General features: G+C 46.9%; 1 protein-coding gene across 6 annotated transcripts in view; it reads left to right on the plus strand.

Annotated features, from left to right (window-relative positions):
* Positions 1-14,884, plus strand: part of LOC135904754 (muscarinic acetylcholine receptor M1-like) — a 60,730-nt gene extending 45,846 nt beyond the window's left edge. For all 6 annotated transcript variants that reach the window (XM_070522312.1, XM_065435718.2, XM_065435717.2 and 3 more), the window contains 3 exons: positions 3,797-5,176; positions 8,669-9,420; positions 9,902-14,884. In XM_070522312.1, the coding sequence (XP_070378413.1) occupies positions 3,845-5,176; positions 8,669-9,193 (1,857 nt within the window). In that variant the 5' untranslated portion in view covers positions 3,797-3,844 and the 3' untranslated portion in view covers positions 9,194-9,420; positions 9,902-14,884. The remainder of the gene's footprint in view (positions 1-3,796; positions 5,177-8,668; positions 9,421-9,901) is intronic.
* Positions 14,885-16,324: the final 1,440 nt, after the last annotated feature.

The following is a 16,324-nucleotide window of genomic DNA, read 5'->3' on the forward strand; positions in this document are numbered from 1 at the left end:
TGCTTTAGCAACTTTATGTCGTCCTCTGTCGATCGTTCCGCTATCACTATGATATCATGAAAGATGAACGAGGTCAAGTGAAAATTGCTCAATAGATGAAAAAGAAAGACTTATCGTCACCGTAATATCACATTTCGTTGGATTACAGCATATAATTTCAGAACTGTCGCTTAGTGGCTATCAAAGCTGTCGCTCATTGGTTAGGCGACCAACCTTAGCCTATTGCGTACTTTTATCGTGCGATTCTGACGCCACTACGACCTAATTAGTTTGTATCGGCCGTGGATACCTTGGTACTTCGATTCTCTCGTACAATAGCAAAGTCAAACTACAATATTATATTAAGATGCTGTGGGACATGGCTGACGCTAAGCGTAGGAGTTAATAACACTGAGTTGCCGCCGGTTACTACGAAGTTAATTTCGCTCTTTGGTATTTCCTTGTCGATTCGTAGTGCCCTATATTTCCTACATGCCCGTCTTGCGCGGTCGAGATATAGGTAAAGCCCATCTTGCGCGCAACTACGCTTTCGCCATACCCTCCTCCGCGGTCTTCAACGAGCTGTTCATCACTCAAGTTGTGCAATGTCCACTTGTTTGGTATGCTAAAATGAAGGATTTTCGGAAAAAGATAAGGGAAGCATTCTTTGGGAAAAAGTTGCGGACTGAAGCTGAAGGTACTTGTCGTCGCAAGTGACGTATACATCCATAAAGTAAAAGACGGCGTCGCTCGAATCGGCCATGTCCGTTGGTGCCTCGGAAGTGCCGTTTGTTTCGATGTGTCGTTTTCGAGTTACATTCTATAGAGCCAAACTGTCCGCAAGCGCTGTTTTCTTCTTCTTGCCTCTCTTCCCCCCTCCCTCCTCCCCCCATAGTGACTCCGTATGGGTCCGGACAGACGGGACGAAGCAGCCGTCCGTACTTTTCATTCGCAGCGCGTGTAGGCGTATTTTTGTTTTTACAACTCCGAGCTAGCGCGTTCGTAGATTTGTTTGGTTTTCTTTATTCAGGTAAAATGTCACGTACCCCGAGCTCTACAAGGGCCGCCGCCTATTTACCCGAATGCCTAGGGGCGAGAACGGATGCGAGCTTCTTTGAAAGCCGTCTACGGGCCTCTTGCATCCGGGTGACCGAGAGGGCGCCTAAATGCCTTGCAGCATTCGAAAACAAGAGCCGTTGGCAGACGCGCACGTGCTTCAAGCTAAAACGACAGAGATATACAAACCAACCCATTCCTTTCCTCCCGTACGACTAATTCTATGTGCCACTACTTAGGAACGTGTACTTAGGAAGACCTTTAAGCTGTCGCCTAGAACGAGCTAAATGAGAAATAATTGGGCAATAAAAAAACTTGCATTAGCAGTTGGACACGCAGTATTTTTGCTTTCTAGAAGGTCTGCAAGCGCTAAAGTGGAGCACCAAATTAATACACCGATGAAACCCGCAGCTGAAGACCGCTGAAGACCGCTGAAACGGGCGGCTGACGGACGCTTTCCGCAAGCAACACTGTGCGTCATGGCGGCCCGCGTCGCGCCAGAACGAAGTATGTGAAACGAAGTTGCGTAGGCGCGCCGCGATGCCGCTCAGCCGTCGCTTGCACGTGAAACAAAGCCGCCTACTGAAAGCAAATCACCGCGCGAGCGACAAACCGTTCACAGCGGCACGCTGTTCAATGACGTACGGCTCCGATGACAGCCCACTGATCAAGCGAGGCCTATTCGCTTGGCCGCCGCAGCCGACGACGCTTGCGATCCTCCCGCAGCTCTTCCGTGGAGTGCATATTTTTGCTACCACGAACAAAGTTTGCACTAATATGTCGTGCCTCAATAAGTTCACTTCGTTTTCTTGACGCTGTGGGTACGAAGAGCAAACGTGCAAGTCGTGCGAACCACCTCGCTGAGATTCTTCGCGTGCGCTGTCTGTCTGCAGGGTGAAATGCTCTCGTAACGGAGCTCTCGATCATGCCCGCGCTTCAGTAATGGGCGCTGCTTTGCAGAACAGGCGCAGTTTCAACCTAACTTTATTAGTTTAGTTACTCTTTCGTGTCAGAGACAAACCATAGTCGATTTTTAACGCCTTCGTGAGCGGCGATAGACGCGTACCCTTCGGCTGTTGTGACCTCGCGCAATCTGCGCGATATAGTTGTTCGACCGCCGTCCTATCCAAGCCGACATCCTGCCGGAACATTGAATTCGGTTATGTGCGGTAGGTGGTAGGATTCGGACACCGGATCGTACCGTGTGTCCTTGCGACCAGACGAGGAGCCCTACATGGAAGCGAGGAAGCAGCGTCCTATCGTTCTCTGAGCAAGTATCCCGATGTATGACGTCGACAATGTTCGCGGAGCATGGGAAACGTCACAGAAAGCTCGAATAGCCACTAAATGAACCATATTGTCGTAAAGTGCTGCCAACACACATGAGGATTCCCGCTTATTTTAATACCATATGAAAGTATGTTCCATGCAACGTACGCCAATAATACTGCGTTAGATGCGCCTATGCATGCGAAATAATGAAACAGCACAAACATCTTGAGTTTGTGTTTGAACAGGGACACCGAAATTTTGCTTAGTGTTCCTTTAAAAAAATTGGGAACGAAAATAAGTGATATATGTGAAAGTGATATATGCCGAAGATTGCCCAAGCGATGGGCGTTCCCATTGCCTTTAGTATTACTGCAGCCGGCGGGAACACCAGAAAATTAGGAAAAAAGAGAAAAAATTGAGCAGAGCCCATCCAATGGTAACTGTCGACGGTAATTCGCTTAGCATAGAATCAATATAGCGACGCCACCTATTGCCAGCGTCGAACAGAGTTAGGTATGAAGCATTTATGGCAGTGGGACTCCTTATTTGCGCATCCCTAAGAGCACTCGGTGCCATCTAGCGCCGCCGCCGCGAAACCTGCACGTGGCCTCCAAGATGGGTTGCGCGTCGGTGCGTCCAAACGCTTAAAAAGCGTCATGCGGCAACCGGCCTGCTCTCTCGCGCTTCTTTCTAAGCACGCTGTGCCATCTATTGGCTCTGCTGGGAAGTCTGTGGGTGGTGTCCGAGACGAAAAGCGTGGCGCACCAGTGACTGCACTGCGAACGCTGAGAATTGCAGCCTCGTTTGCGGTACACCCAGGGGAACATACTCAGTGGCTAATGTGCGGTACATACGTACACACTGGCCCATGCTCAGTCATCCAAATTGGTCCGGCGGTTGGTTTAAAAACTTGTTCTCTCAGCAGACTAAGCCGATGCCCGAACCATTCGACTGTGAACTGCCCAGGGACCCAGCTAGGTGGGAAAACGGTTTGATACATACATACATACATACATACATACATACATACATACATACATGCATACATACATACATACATACATACATACATACATACATACATACATACATACATACATACATACATACATACATACATACATACATACATACATACATACATACATACATACATACAAAGCCCCAGATCACGATGTATCCTAAGAATGAGAATGCTATCTCATTAAAACCCATTCACATGGACGACGTACGCAAGGTGCTTCTTCCTGAAAGCAATAGCGTATCAAACGACGCTCACACTGGAGAATGCCATGTGCGCCTGCGGGTACTACGGCCCGTCTCGCAGATTATCGCTGCCGTAAGGCGCTGGCATCGCGTACGGTTGGCGCTCAATTTATATAGGTAAAAATGCGGGAGGCTGTACCTTCATTAATAAAGTGACAAATGTGCGAGCAACCATTGCATGTTAAAGTACGTTAACGCTCTGCTCCTGCCTTCTCCTGTGCAGGTCATCGTTACTGAGCCATGACGTGACCTACCAGACAGGGCGCCAACCATGAGTGTGCTCGAAGAGGCATTCAATGCCTCCATGCTGCTCGTCACCACCCAAGCGCCCGGCAGCGGTACCACGTTCGACGACGCTATCTCCGGAAACGGAAGTCTCGCCAACGGAAGCACAAACGCCACCAACGACAGCGGTGCCACCACTGACGGCTACCCCGCCACGCCTTACTCCCTAGCCGAGATCGTGGTGCTCGCCTCTCTGTCCACACTGGCCGCCGTCCTCACCATCATCGGCAACCTGATGGTCATGGTCTCGTTCAACATGGACAAGCAGCTGCGGACCATCAGCAACTACTTCCTGCTCAGCCTCGCCGTCGCCGACTTCTCTATCGGGGTCATCTCGATGCCCCTCATGACCATGTACATCCTGTACGCCTACTGGCCCATAGGGACAGTGGCGTGCGACACCTGGCTCGCCTTCGACTACATGAACAGCAACGCGTCGGTGCTCAACCTGCTCGTCATCTGCTTTGACCGGTACTTTTCGGTGACGCGGCCGCTGACGTACCGGGCCAACAGGACGCCACAGAAAGCAGCCATCATGATAGCCTTAGCATGGATCATATCCTTCCTGCTGTGGCCGCCCTGGGTGTTCGCTTGGCCGTACATAGAGGGCCAGCGTACCGTCCCAGAAGAGCACTGCTACATCCAGTTCCTGGAGACCAACGTCTACATCACTTTCGGCACGGCCATCGCCGCTTTCTACCTGCCCGTCTCGGTAATGTGCGCGCTCTACTGGCGCATATGGCGCGAGACGGAGAAGCGCAAAAAGGACTTCGGAAAACTTCAGGAAGATCGTAAGGCTGCCAGCAGCACGCGGAAGTCCACGTCGAGCAACGGTACACTCGATTCAGAGGACTTCCGCAGCGGCGACTCCTGCAAATCGCGGACGAAGACGTCCCGACTGGCCTCTTCCCTCAGCCTCACGAGGTCGCTTCCCGAGGAGTCCAGGACGCGCCAACTTCGCGATTTCCTGCTGTCCTTGCTTCGCGTCAAAAACGGCAAACGATACGACGACGACGCAAGCTATTCAGGCTCGCCCGGTACCCACACACCGCCCTCGGTCGAAACGTCGGTGGAGTCCATTTCCACGTCGTTCCACGAGGAGCACCACGTCGAGTTCAACCCGTCCGGGAGCGATGGAGGCGGTGACGATAGCGGTGTTTCAAACATTCCAACGTCCGACCGCGGCGGTCTTCCGTGCCACGGGAAGGCGGAGGATGCCACAGATGCCTTGCCTCCGACGTCGCAGTCGTCTGATTCCGTCTACACGATACCGATCGAACCAGTGACGCAGCCATCTCTACAAGAAGAGCCGCCCGAGGTATGTTTGTAAATGATTAGAAATAGCGGAACGGAGGGAGTTCGTTCGGAGATGAATTTTTGAAGTGATCGAATCTCCCCGATCTCTCCCGACAGTATTTCTTTCCGCGATTAGTTGGATCTTTCCAGATTACTAAATTATGCTAACACAGTGATGGTATACAACTAAGGTAGTTGGCTTCGAAAAGCAGCACGTGTTACCGCAATATTTGATTTGAAAACATATAGGCACTTCAAACAGACAAAAAACAACGCCTGCCTACGCTTCCGAAAAACAGGAGACAGAAACATCGAAATGGAAGATAGGAATATGAGAAGAAAACAAAATTAAATTTTTGCTTATTTCATGGCCAAATCACGGCATTATTATTAGGCACGCTGTAAACTGAACGAGTGCGGAATAACTATGGCCAGCTGATGTTCTTTAACCTACACGAGCATTTTTACCTTTCGCCCCCATAGAATTACGGCCGCAGCGGCGGAGGTCGAACCCGCTAGCTAGAGCTCAGATGCGCAGGGTCATAACTACTAAGCTACCGAGGTGAGTGCGAGCAAAAAAAAAGAGAAAACAAGATCAGAATTACACATCTCAAAGAATAAAGTAAAACAATGTCGAAAAATTGTGTACGGCAGTAAGGACACAAAAAGAAACACTGCAACTCGCGCTATTAAATAAATGATAAAAAATAGAAATAATTTCACAGTGCTTCTCACTCACAAACAAAGAGGTAAATAAACTGTAAACGGGAAGTCAAGCCGGTATCTTGCAAAGAAAGTAGGAAGGGCTTAATGAGCCATGATTTCCTTAATTAAAAACAAGTTCGGAGAAAACCCAGACAGACCGGAAAGACGGCAGAGTCTTTTCAAACTGCCTGGTTTCATCTGCAAACGTGTTCACCGCCGGAACTTGCGATGGGCTCATTACTCTGTCAACTAGCTAGCCCGCGTCGCGGCTTTCAGTTGTTCATTCACAACCAATGAGGCACGAGAATCTGAAACCAGCTCCCTCGTTCCAGCACTTGGCAAATAAACGAAGCTCTACTGCGGGTAGCCCGACAGTTTGCAGTTCTTTGTCATCGTCCGGCATTTGCAGATGTACAGTGGGCAGATCGACGACTGCTTAGAACATGTCCGCGGCCTTTACTTTTAAGCTGTTTAGTAATTTCGTTGGAAGCCACGATGAATCGGGAAGAAAAGTTTTAGCGCTATAACCTGCACTTAATGCCTGCTCTGTTTAACAAAGTTAAACTAATGGGTTTCCAGGTCCAAATTTTACTTCAGTTCTGTTGTTGAGATGAATAAACATTGCTTCGCAGGTAACAAAAACAGGCCAGATGACATAGGCATGTAGTGCTCTTTGCTCGAGTGGCAAAGGACAAGGCTTTTATGAACCTTTTAGCGCCGATCAAAGTGCTGTAAGAGAAGAACATAAAGCATTAAGTGCTGTTCTTTTTGATGTCCATTTTGAGCTGATTCACTCTTCGGACATTTCATGTTATTCTTCCGAAAGATGCGCAAGTTCGTCCCTACCGATCAACCACATCAATTTCGGCATTTATATTTACGGTGTTCAAAAATTTTGGAGAACCACTCGATAGACCTTAGAAAATGTTAAAAACCACGCAGGGAGCGATTGGTATGGGAAATGACAGGCTTAGTGTAAGCTAGCGGAGTATTTCGGCGTGAACAGAAAACCGAGCCCGAATAGATGAATTTTCGTTCAGAGCAAGAATATGAACAGGAGTTTTGCAGGTCATTTATTGTATAGAGCATATAAACCACGGTCTGTCTTTCAATTATGCATAATTTTGTCATAGAATGGGTGCAAAAGAGGGGAGACGCATTCGTCCTGCCGGTGTACGTAAATGATGGTAATGATGGTGACCATGACTGACGATGACGATGGCCTCGGCCACTTGAAAAGTATTGGGCTTATTGGTTGGTACCATTGCTTTTTATTGCAGCGCTATTATTTGGCAAAATAATGCAAATGTCTTGTGAGAAGTGTAGTACAAGAACTTCGAAGGTGCTCGCCTTTATACCAGTGTCTTTAGTCTGTCGTGTTACGGCGTCGTTTTACCATCTTCATCACTTCATCTACGTTATCCCATTGCCATCATATCGCTTTCGTTGATCCATTGACGTCATCTCTTCTTCGTTCTTCTATCGTAATCATGTTGTCTTCACTCAATCGTGATTGTGCCGCCATTGATGCGTCCTTACCAGACAATCGCTATCGCTTATCTAATGTGACATCTCCTTTGTCATGTCATGCTCGTCATTCCAGTTTCGCCAACAGGTGATCATCAAAACGTAGTCCCCACGCCATCATCGTCCTACCCTCCTCGTGATTCTATTGTTATTTTAATTTAATTGTGGGGTTTTACGTTCCAAAACCACTTTCTGATTATGAGGCACGCCGTAGTAGAGGACTCCGGAAATTTCGACCACCTGGGGTTCTTTAACGTGCACCTAAATCTAAGTACACGGGTGTTTTCGCATTGCGCCCCCATCGAAATGCGGCCGCCTGGCCGGGATTCGAGCCCGCGACCTTGTGCTCAGCAGCCCAACACCATAGCCATTTAGCAACCGCGGCGGGTCCTATTGTTATCGTGTCGTTGTCGTAACGCTGCCCTCGTTATACTATAGTCATTGCTTAAGAATCGTCTTCTCATTGTCGTCACATCGTCTTTGTCAATCCATTGACGTCACTAGCTCTTCGTCATTCAGTCGTCGTCACTGCATCGGCGTCGTCTAGTCGTTTTCGTGCCGCTACGCTCATGGACGACCTTGGCAAGCGAGTGCCATAGTGGGACGATACCGGAGTAGGTCACATAAGCCGAAGCAATGGAAATTTCAGAATGAGTACTACAGATGTTAACTAAGCATTACTTCCGAAAGACGGGGGCGTCACTACAAGGCTCGAATGCTAATCGCATTGCCGTCGACAGTCATCGTGAGATCAGTTCTGCCGTAATTTCTTTGTGACAAAGTATTTCTAAATAGGACTTTTTCAGTACGAAATATGAATGTTGCGTTGCAGCGTTGCTGCAAAGTGTGGCTTGGTCGCTCCCTTGTGACACATTGGTCCATTAATCTCAACATGTTGGGGTATGGGTTGGAGACAACGTGAAAAATATAGATATACGAGGGAAAACAAGAATAATAAATTCAATTTAAGATGGCATCAGGACGTAGACCTTGACTAGTTATGTAATAGATAGGTAAGCTCTATTAAAATAACAAGAGCACGGACTGAAGGAAATATAGTCAACGGCAGCAAAGCCATCACATAGAATGTCGACTGAGTACATGGGTAACTTGAGGCTGCCATAAGAACCTTGATTGTGAAGTGGCGCAACCAGGTGTTAATGACAATCATGGTGATTATATATAATAATGGTGGATATACGGGAATGCCCGGATTCCGAAAAGGAATGCCAACGCTGCTGCAAACGAACCGTTTTAATAGAGCTTCATTCACTTCTCGCAGGCCTGCGCCAAGACCAACGTCGAGGAGGACACCGAGAAGCCCGACCCCAGCAAAATGCCGTCTTCAGAAAACGTGGCGGCACCTGCGGGTGAGGGCTTAGCGACAGCCAAACAGGTAGCAGACACCGGCTTGGAATCCATTAGGAAACCGCTCACGACCAGTGCGGCCCAACGTCAGCCGGCGGTCGCCAAACAGCTCCCCGTTCCAAGCAGGAAGAAGGCGAAGCAGCAGGACAAGAAGCAAGACCAGAAAGCTGCCAAGACGCTCAGCGCCATCCTGCTGGCCTTCATCATCACTTGGACGCCGTACAACGTCCTGGTGCTCGTCAAGACGGTGACTTCCGGTGACGACGTGATTCCGGTGCACCTGTGGAACTTTGCCTACTACTTCTGCTACATCAACAGCACGGTGAACCCCTTGTGTTATGCGCTCTGCAACGTCAACTTCCGTCAGACGTATATTCGCATTCTGACTTGCAAGTGGCGCAACAGGCGGCGAGTTGCTGCCCGCCGACACTTCAGCTGAACAGTGCTCAAACTCTCGTGGAACTGGACAACACACAACATGACGCCTCGTCATATCAAACTGCCCTTTAGTATTCTTGTGCTTGTGAAAGCTGCGACCTCAGTGTCATTTTCCGGGCATTACCACTGCTACCACTCTGTGGACTTTCGAACAAAACTGACTAGCACTTCTCAAGTCCGCATTGGCTGATGAACTTCTTGCGCAGACACTACTGCCATGCTTTCAAGGTGAACATGCCTTTTTTTAGAAATCGTGATTTTAGAAAACAGGCATCGTTAAGAATGTGCGCTTGAGGGAATCTTGCCGAAATTGGTGAGACAGAGAGAGAGAGTGAGAGAGAGCTCTATAATGAACCCTAGAAAAATTGGCCTGGGTGCTCCGACCCAGATGTTCTGAAATTGGAAGAGCTTGCTCATAAAATGTCGCCAGCAACCCTGAAGGAGGAATTTTGTTTACTGCTTGCGTAATTTGGTCTCTTTCGAGGACTGCTCTTTGTCCTACAGTGTGTGATCAATGCTTATGACATATAAGCCTAAAGGAGTCGTGCATCGCAAGTTCTAACGAGTACAGCTTATCCTGGCCACCACTAATAGCCCTGAAAAAGCTATTTTTTCAAGCGTCAGGAGCTGCGTCACTTTCAGTAGCCTTTATTATTGCACATCTATATCGACTTTGCAGCTGCTTATATTTTTTTATGTTTTTTTCCAGTGCAAGATATCTTAATGTACTGTGAGCCGAAGGCTGGTCCTTGGTGGCTTGGACAGAGCGTGATATCGTCCATCGGAGGGAGTCCTCAAACACCATGACGGACGAGTACAGTGTTTCGAGCAACCTATGCGCTTACGTGCCTGTTTTGTGATGCTGTGATAAGTGTGTTTGCTTTAGTGCTTCCTGCACTTCTTTACATTATGTGACTCTTTGCTCAGAGGCTTTTTGCATAGGAGTATATCAACAAGCCCCACGATGGACATTGTTTCCCCTGAGGCAACATCAGGCGAACTGTGTGTGTGTGTGTGTTGAAGATATGTTTGTCCCCGTGATTCATTGAAAGACAGGTAGACTGATACAGAGGAAATGCGATTAGTACACCCTAGTGAAAAAGACAGTGCTGGTACTCCATATTTCAGGAGGCATTGTTTGTCCACGTTTGCTTTCATTTACGAAAGTTCTCGTACCTGAGTGAACAAAGGTTACCCTGCATGTCAAAAAAAAGGACTGGAAGTACACTGTCGAAGAGTACAAGAACTCCCTATTGGGCCTCAACATCGCAGGCACATTTTTTTCTTGCAACGTTCACAGCAGGAGTTCCCATGACTTCGTTTGCTCATACGGAGAACGTGTGGAAATCTATGACAAACTGAAGGGTTGACGCCACGAACATCACTTCAACTGGTTTTACGTCAGCTTTAAAAATGTACACTGACTGGATGCTTCAATGACACCGCATTCTATGGCATTCAAAGGTCTTTCTAAAGTCTACACGACGCACCAAGATGGCACCGGAGATTACTTTGTGCATTGACATCTCGAGTTTCAAGTCAAGGGGCGCGGCAAGATTTCCTGCCATCGGTGTGATCCAGGAATGCGAGTGTACCCAGTGAAGTGAAACTTGGTTGTTCGATGTGTTTATTTTTTTTTACGTTCTCCGAGTGCGGGACAGATAAGCACAGTCTCAGTTTACATAAGGTCTTTGTGTAAGTAAGCCCAGTGTGTGTAGGTTTCTATTTGTTTCTGTTTTCTGTGTTTTGCAGTACCGTTCACAACCATTACGCATACTCGTGATTAACTCAGCCTGGATCAGTCGTGACTTGCGTCACGCCTTGGGCTACTTAACGCACTCTCGGGAGCAGAATTAGTAAACCACGGCGTCAGCAAACAATTGGTATTTCATCTCCCACAGGCTGTGTGCCATCGAGTTGTCTTAATGCGTTACATTGGTGGAACCGGCGTACGTGCGCTGTACTATTTGATTTCAGCCATCATGTCTAAGCTGCAAGGAAAATTTTTTCGCGGCTTCTGTGGTCTCCAGCCGTTTGGTCACGACTGAATACAGGCATGAGGTCTCGGTATATACGGGGTGATCACTTTTAAGTTATGCAGAGTTTTTAGAAATCACTTTTACCAGATAGCATATTTGTCCTCCGACTGAATTATTCGAAGAGGCGGACATTACTAGCACGAAATATCGAAACAAATATTCAAATAATTAACGCAAATGCAGTAAATAACTTTCTAACTATTTACTTTAACACACATACTGCAATTTACGAATTTTAGCTGGCGAGTTTTCAAGCTGTACCCACCTGATGGTGTTCCCGAATGACACCAACTTCGAGATACTATTTTCCAAAGGGTTATCCAGTTACTTGTGCTTCAGCGCATAAAACACCGTGTTAAAGAAAACGTGGAACAGCGCCTTTTTACGACGAGTTTAATGGTGCATACCTCTAAATTGGTGTCATTCTGGAAATTCATTCCAAATGGATACGCCTTGCAAACTCACCGGCTACAATTTGTAAATTACCATATGTCCCGTAAAGTAAATATTGAGGGAGTTAATTCGTAACATTTTTAATTTGTTAATTAGTTGAATACGCGTTTCAATTTCTAGTAAAATTAACCTTCGCGTCTTTGAATAATCCAGCTCAAGGACTAGAAGAGTATTATCTCCAACAATTTTTTTAAATTCCGTATAGCTTAAAAATTACCACACATTATATATACATGTATGTACATACATAATACTTGTCTCTGTGACCTCAAGTGAGTGAGTGAGTGAGTGAGTGAGTGAGTGAGTGAGTGAGTGAGTGAGTGAGTGAGTGAGTGAGTGAGTGAGTGAGTGAGTGAGTGAGTGAGTGAGTGAGTGAGTGAGTGAGTGAGTGAGTGAGTGAGTGAGTGAGTGAGTGAGTGAGTGAGTGAGTGAGTGAGTGAGCGAGCGAGCGAGACCGACAGCTATGGAGCGATGCTGGCACTGCTCCGCCCATGTACATATGTCGCATTTGTGGGACCGAACGTCATTTGTGAAGATAACAAATCCGAGTCTCCAAAGAATTCCAACAGCACTTATGAGACGTACTACATCCGTATAGTTCAAAGCGCGATTTTCGAAGGGAGTACGGCGTTCCCAGGCGATGTCGCTGTCGCACCTATCGAACAGGCGTAATTTGACCTGCACCCTTGTTTAATATTGTCTGCTTACAGGCTGTACCTCTAATGTCACAGATATCTAGACGCTCTGTTGCGACGAGAAGCAGTGCAATTCCGGAAGATTGCCGACTTCATTTTGATTGAATCACATCAAGCGGAAAGGATGAGGTTAGCGTTGGCCGCAGAGCCAGCTTTGTGAGATTGTAGACTCAAATGTTTTGAAGCGACAACCTTTAGTCTAACACGACCTGTATGCGAAGGCGCTGCCAGTTCTATATCGGCGGTGTACACGTCCAGTTAGTGACATTTGCAACGGGAAAGTTGGCAACAAGTTTATCTGTCCAGCTGAATAAATATCTTGATCATGTGTCGCTGTAACGTCCACCTCCTTTATTTTCCGAACGTTTTGTAATCGTACTTGAGAGTTGGTGCAATAAGTTCTCTTGATCTAAAATTAGCGCCGGCGCACCTGTAGGCGGAAATATTGTCACATACATTTTTTTACAACTGTGCTTTCTTGGAACAGGCAAATATTTGTGCAGTTATTCGGTGGGACCTCTCATACACTCGGGCAATCAATCACTTAAAGGGATACTAAAGGGAAAAGTGATTTCTTCTGCATCAGTAAATCACCGTTCTACAACACCAAAAACACCACTCTTACAACGATAAGACGTTTGGTAAGCCAGAAAAAGCGCAAGAACGAAATACGGGTGGCGACGCCTACGTAAGTTCCCGCACCTGGGGGCTGTGACGTCATGGATTTTGATGGCATTTTCTAGGGCCTACTAATTATATATAGCGGTACAGATTGACTACATTGTGTTCTAAAGGAAGCAAATATTAAACACGCCAAGTTTCGGGAACCTTTATTCAGCCAACGCGGCTCAAATGCGAAAACAAACTTTGGAATCCCTGACGTCACGCTGACGTACCGGCGCTGGCGTTTCGGCGCGAAATTCAAATACTGATACTTGTAACTTCATTTTCTCATCTAATATTCAAACTATTTTCTTGAAATGACTGCCTGCAGGGTTCTAAAACAATGCTTTATTAGTCTAAACTGATTTATTGTTTCCCTTTAGTGTCCCTTTAAGAAAAGGTTGTACCTCTGTATTTTTGGCTGACCAGTAGCACAGCTGATCTTGGGGACGTATGTGGCATCTAAAACTGAGCTAAACATGTAGCGATCGTTGGGAGTAACTTTGTTTAAACGCGTGCACTTATTGGAAAAAGTTCGGGAGAAAAATTACAAAAACAAAGCATTAATTTCAAAGCTCTATACGTTACCAATGAAAATGGGTGTCACGATGCCATAAACAGACTAACTGTAGACATCAAAGAAGACAAAACTGATTAATTTTTTACAACGTATTTTATAATACGACTTTTCCAAAACTGACATCGACAGTTAAAAGGGTCCCTAATCACTTTTTATAGAAGTTGAGAAATGCATCCGACCTTAAAACAGAATATTTCAGAAATACTTCGCCACAAAAAGTACTCCGATACGTTCAGCAGAAGCGGAGTTATCGGCAATCAAAGGTCGTTTGTGACCTCCTTCGCGGTGCTCCCTGTCGTCCTTCAATGCCTTGCGCCGCACAGGCTATGGCGTAGCCGGGGTGGTGACCACAACGCTCCCTCTACTGAACGTCGCGGTGGTGTTTAGCTTAAATTTGATTTTGCATGTTCACTGACATGCCATTACATCCGATTTTGGCGCCTACGACGTACTAAACTCGGATGCTAACCCTCAGCTTACGGTTGAGTTCACAGCGACTCATCTGTTTGCTATGTTACAGTGTACTGGACAGCTAGCTACGTATGGCAATTCTCAGCAAAATAATATATGATATTCGTACGCTTTTGACACACCCTCACAACCTACGGGTCTACGATATCTATATTCAAATGTGTAATGATACCCAGTATCAAAACCGCGACTTGATTACTATATTTTGAAAGTTTGCGAATTATTCGCCGTTTTTCTTACAAAAGGTGATGACTAAAGTATAACGACTGCTTCCAACTATCCAAGTCAAATATATCTGAAATGCAGCAAATCTCGTGAAATCAATTCTGTCGTTGCGAATTTTTATGTAACGTTCAGTACGTAGTAGGCTAAGAACTGACTATGTTACCGCTACTTTTCCGCAGAACGTTCACGCGTTTGACAAGTATTCTGCAGCACCTTCCTAATAGTTTGATGAACGCCCGCCATGGCTGCTCAAAGGGTTTGGCGTTTGCGCTGCTAAGCACGAGGTCGCGGGATCAAATCTCGAATGTAGCGGCCGCATTTCGATACGCGCGAAGTGTAAAAACGCCCGTGCGCCATGCATTGGGTGTAGGTTCAAGAATACATGGTCGATCAAATTAATCCAGAGTCCCTTACCACGGCGCGCCCAATAATGATATCGTGGTTTCAGCACGTGAAAGCTCGATGTTTTGTTTGCGAAGCATGTTACGGAACGTACAGTTTGAGGATCATGTTACGGAACGTACAATGGATTGTTGCATTTACTAGGAAATGTTTTAATATTTATTGACAGCTTTGTATTTCCTTTTCCTTTCCATGTAAATAAACGGTGTACGCTACTATGACACCGTGTGCTACGAAGCTTCTTATATTGGAAAGTTCTAGTTCTTTCCCTCTCCTCTGCGCCAATTTTCTATCTATTCGATCACTTAGTTCCAGGCATCCTTTTGACGGCTATCAAGGCGCGGCTGGATGTGATCGACAAACAGATGGATATTACGCGTTTCTTGCATGTCTGCTCATGCGCTATCCTATGCCGTTTATCAGTCCAACGCATCAATTTTTTTCCTATGCGTATTTGTATCTACAGCTAGTGGTTCGAGGCCAATCACAGAATTAATTTCAAACTCAGCACGACCGCTTGATTGTCGTGGGACACGTGTTTCGGCGAGTGAACTATTCGCTTGACTTGAGTGACAAAAGTAAAAGGAAATGACCTATAACGCTGTCCGCTTCTATAAGCGTTATCGCGAAAGCAACGAGTGGAAAGTAAGTCTTACTACCGGACGGCGTTCGGTTCCTGCGTATGACAAGTGGAAGGAGGTCGCCCGGATGTTACTTGGCTCGACAAGGCTGAAGAGCTTTGCCGCAGCCTCGTGAAGTAGGCAAGCAACTCAAATATAACTTGTTATTGAGGGTAATAAAAAATGGCTGTGGCTTAGGTAAGGTTAAGCCCAGGATGCGAAGCATACTAGCCTTTATTTTAGTTGTTGAACCACTGTTTAGCCTGGTGAACTGCTGTTGCTTGGCTATATTTGGTTCGGCTAGACGAAGAAACAACTCATGCATTACTTCTTCGCCTTCAAGAGTGGAACGCGACAGCGTTCCCGTCGACCCGCCAAGGGGTGTAAGACAATGGGCTACAGGGCAGCGACTACGCGCCCCGCATTGGACGCGGTGAGCGTCGAGCAAAGCAGCGTTCGGCGCGGCAACGAAATGTGCGCCTGAGCAAGAGACGCACGCCTTAGAAACAGCGCGTTTCTAAGGCAACACCGCATTCACTAGAGGCGCTTTTGTACCGCTTTGAAGCGTTGTACTCGTGGCTCAGTGGTAGCGTCTCCGTCCCACACTCCGGAGACCCTGGTTCGATTCCCACCCAGCCCGTCTTGCAAGAGTTGAGCCAAAGCCACTTCTCCTCTGTCGTGACGTCACGGTGTCACGTGATTTCATGGTCACCGCCGCGCCTGAGGAGCTGGGTTGAGCCCTCGTAATATGCTTCGCATAAAAACGAGGATGTTTGCTTGTTCTTTATGCGGACGAAAACAGGAGGCCGCCTGCACCGAAGGCGTGGAAAATCATCCGATGCTCAGCCAAGGGCTCCACGTGACTTAAAGGAAACGTGATAATTGTAGAAAAAAAAGATGTTATCAACAAAAAAGCAATGCACATTTACCTAGAACAAGGAACAGCTTAAGAAAACCCTTCCAGTCTGGTGCACTCGAGCAGAC

The sequence above is a fragment of the Dermacentor albipictus genome, chromosome 7 (assembly GCF_038994185.2).
Source record: "Dermacentor albipictus isolate Rhodes 1998 colony chromosome 7, USDA_Dalb.pri_finalv2, whole genome shotgun sequence".
NCBI classification, from domain to species: domain Eukaryota; kingdom Metazoa; phylum Arthropoda; class Arachnida; order Ixodida; family Ixodidae; genus Dermacentor; species Dermacentor albipictus.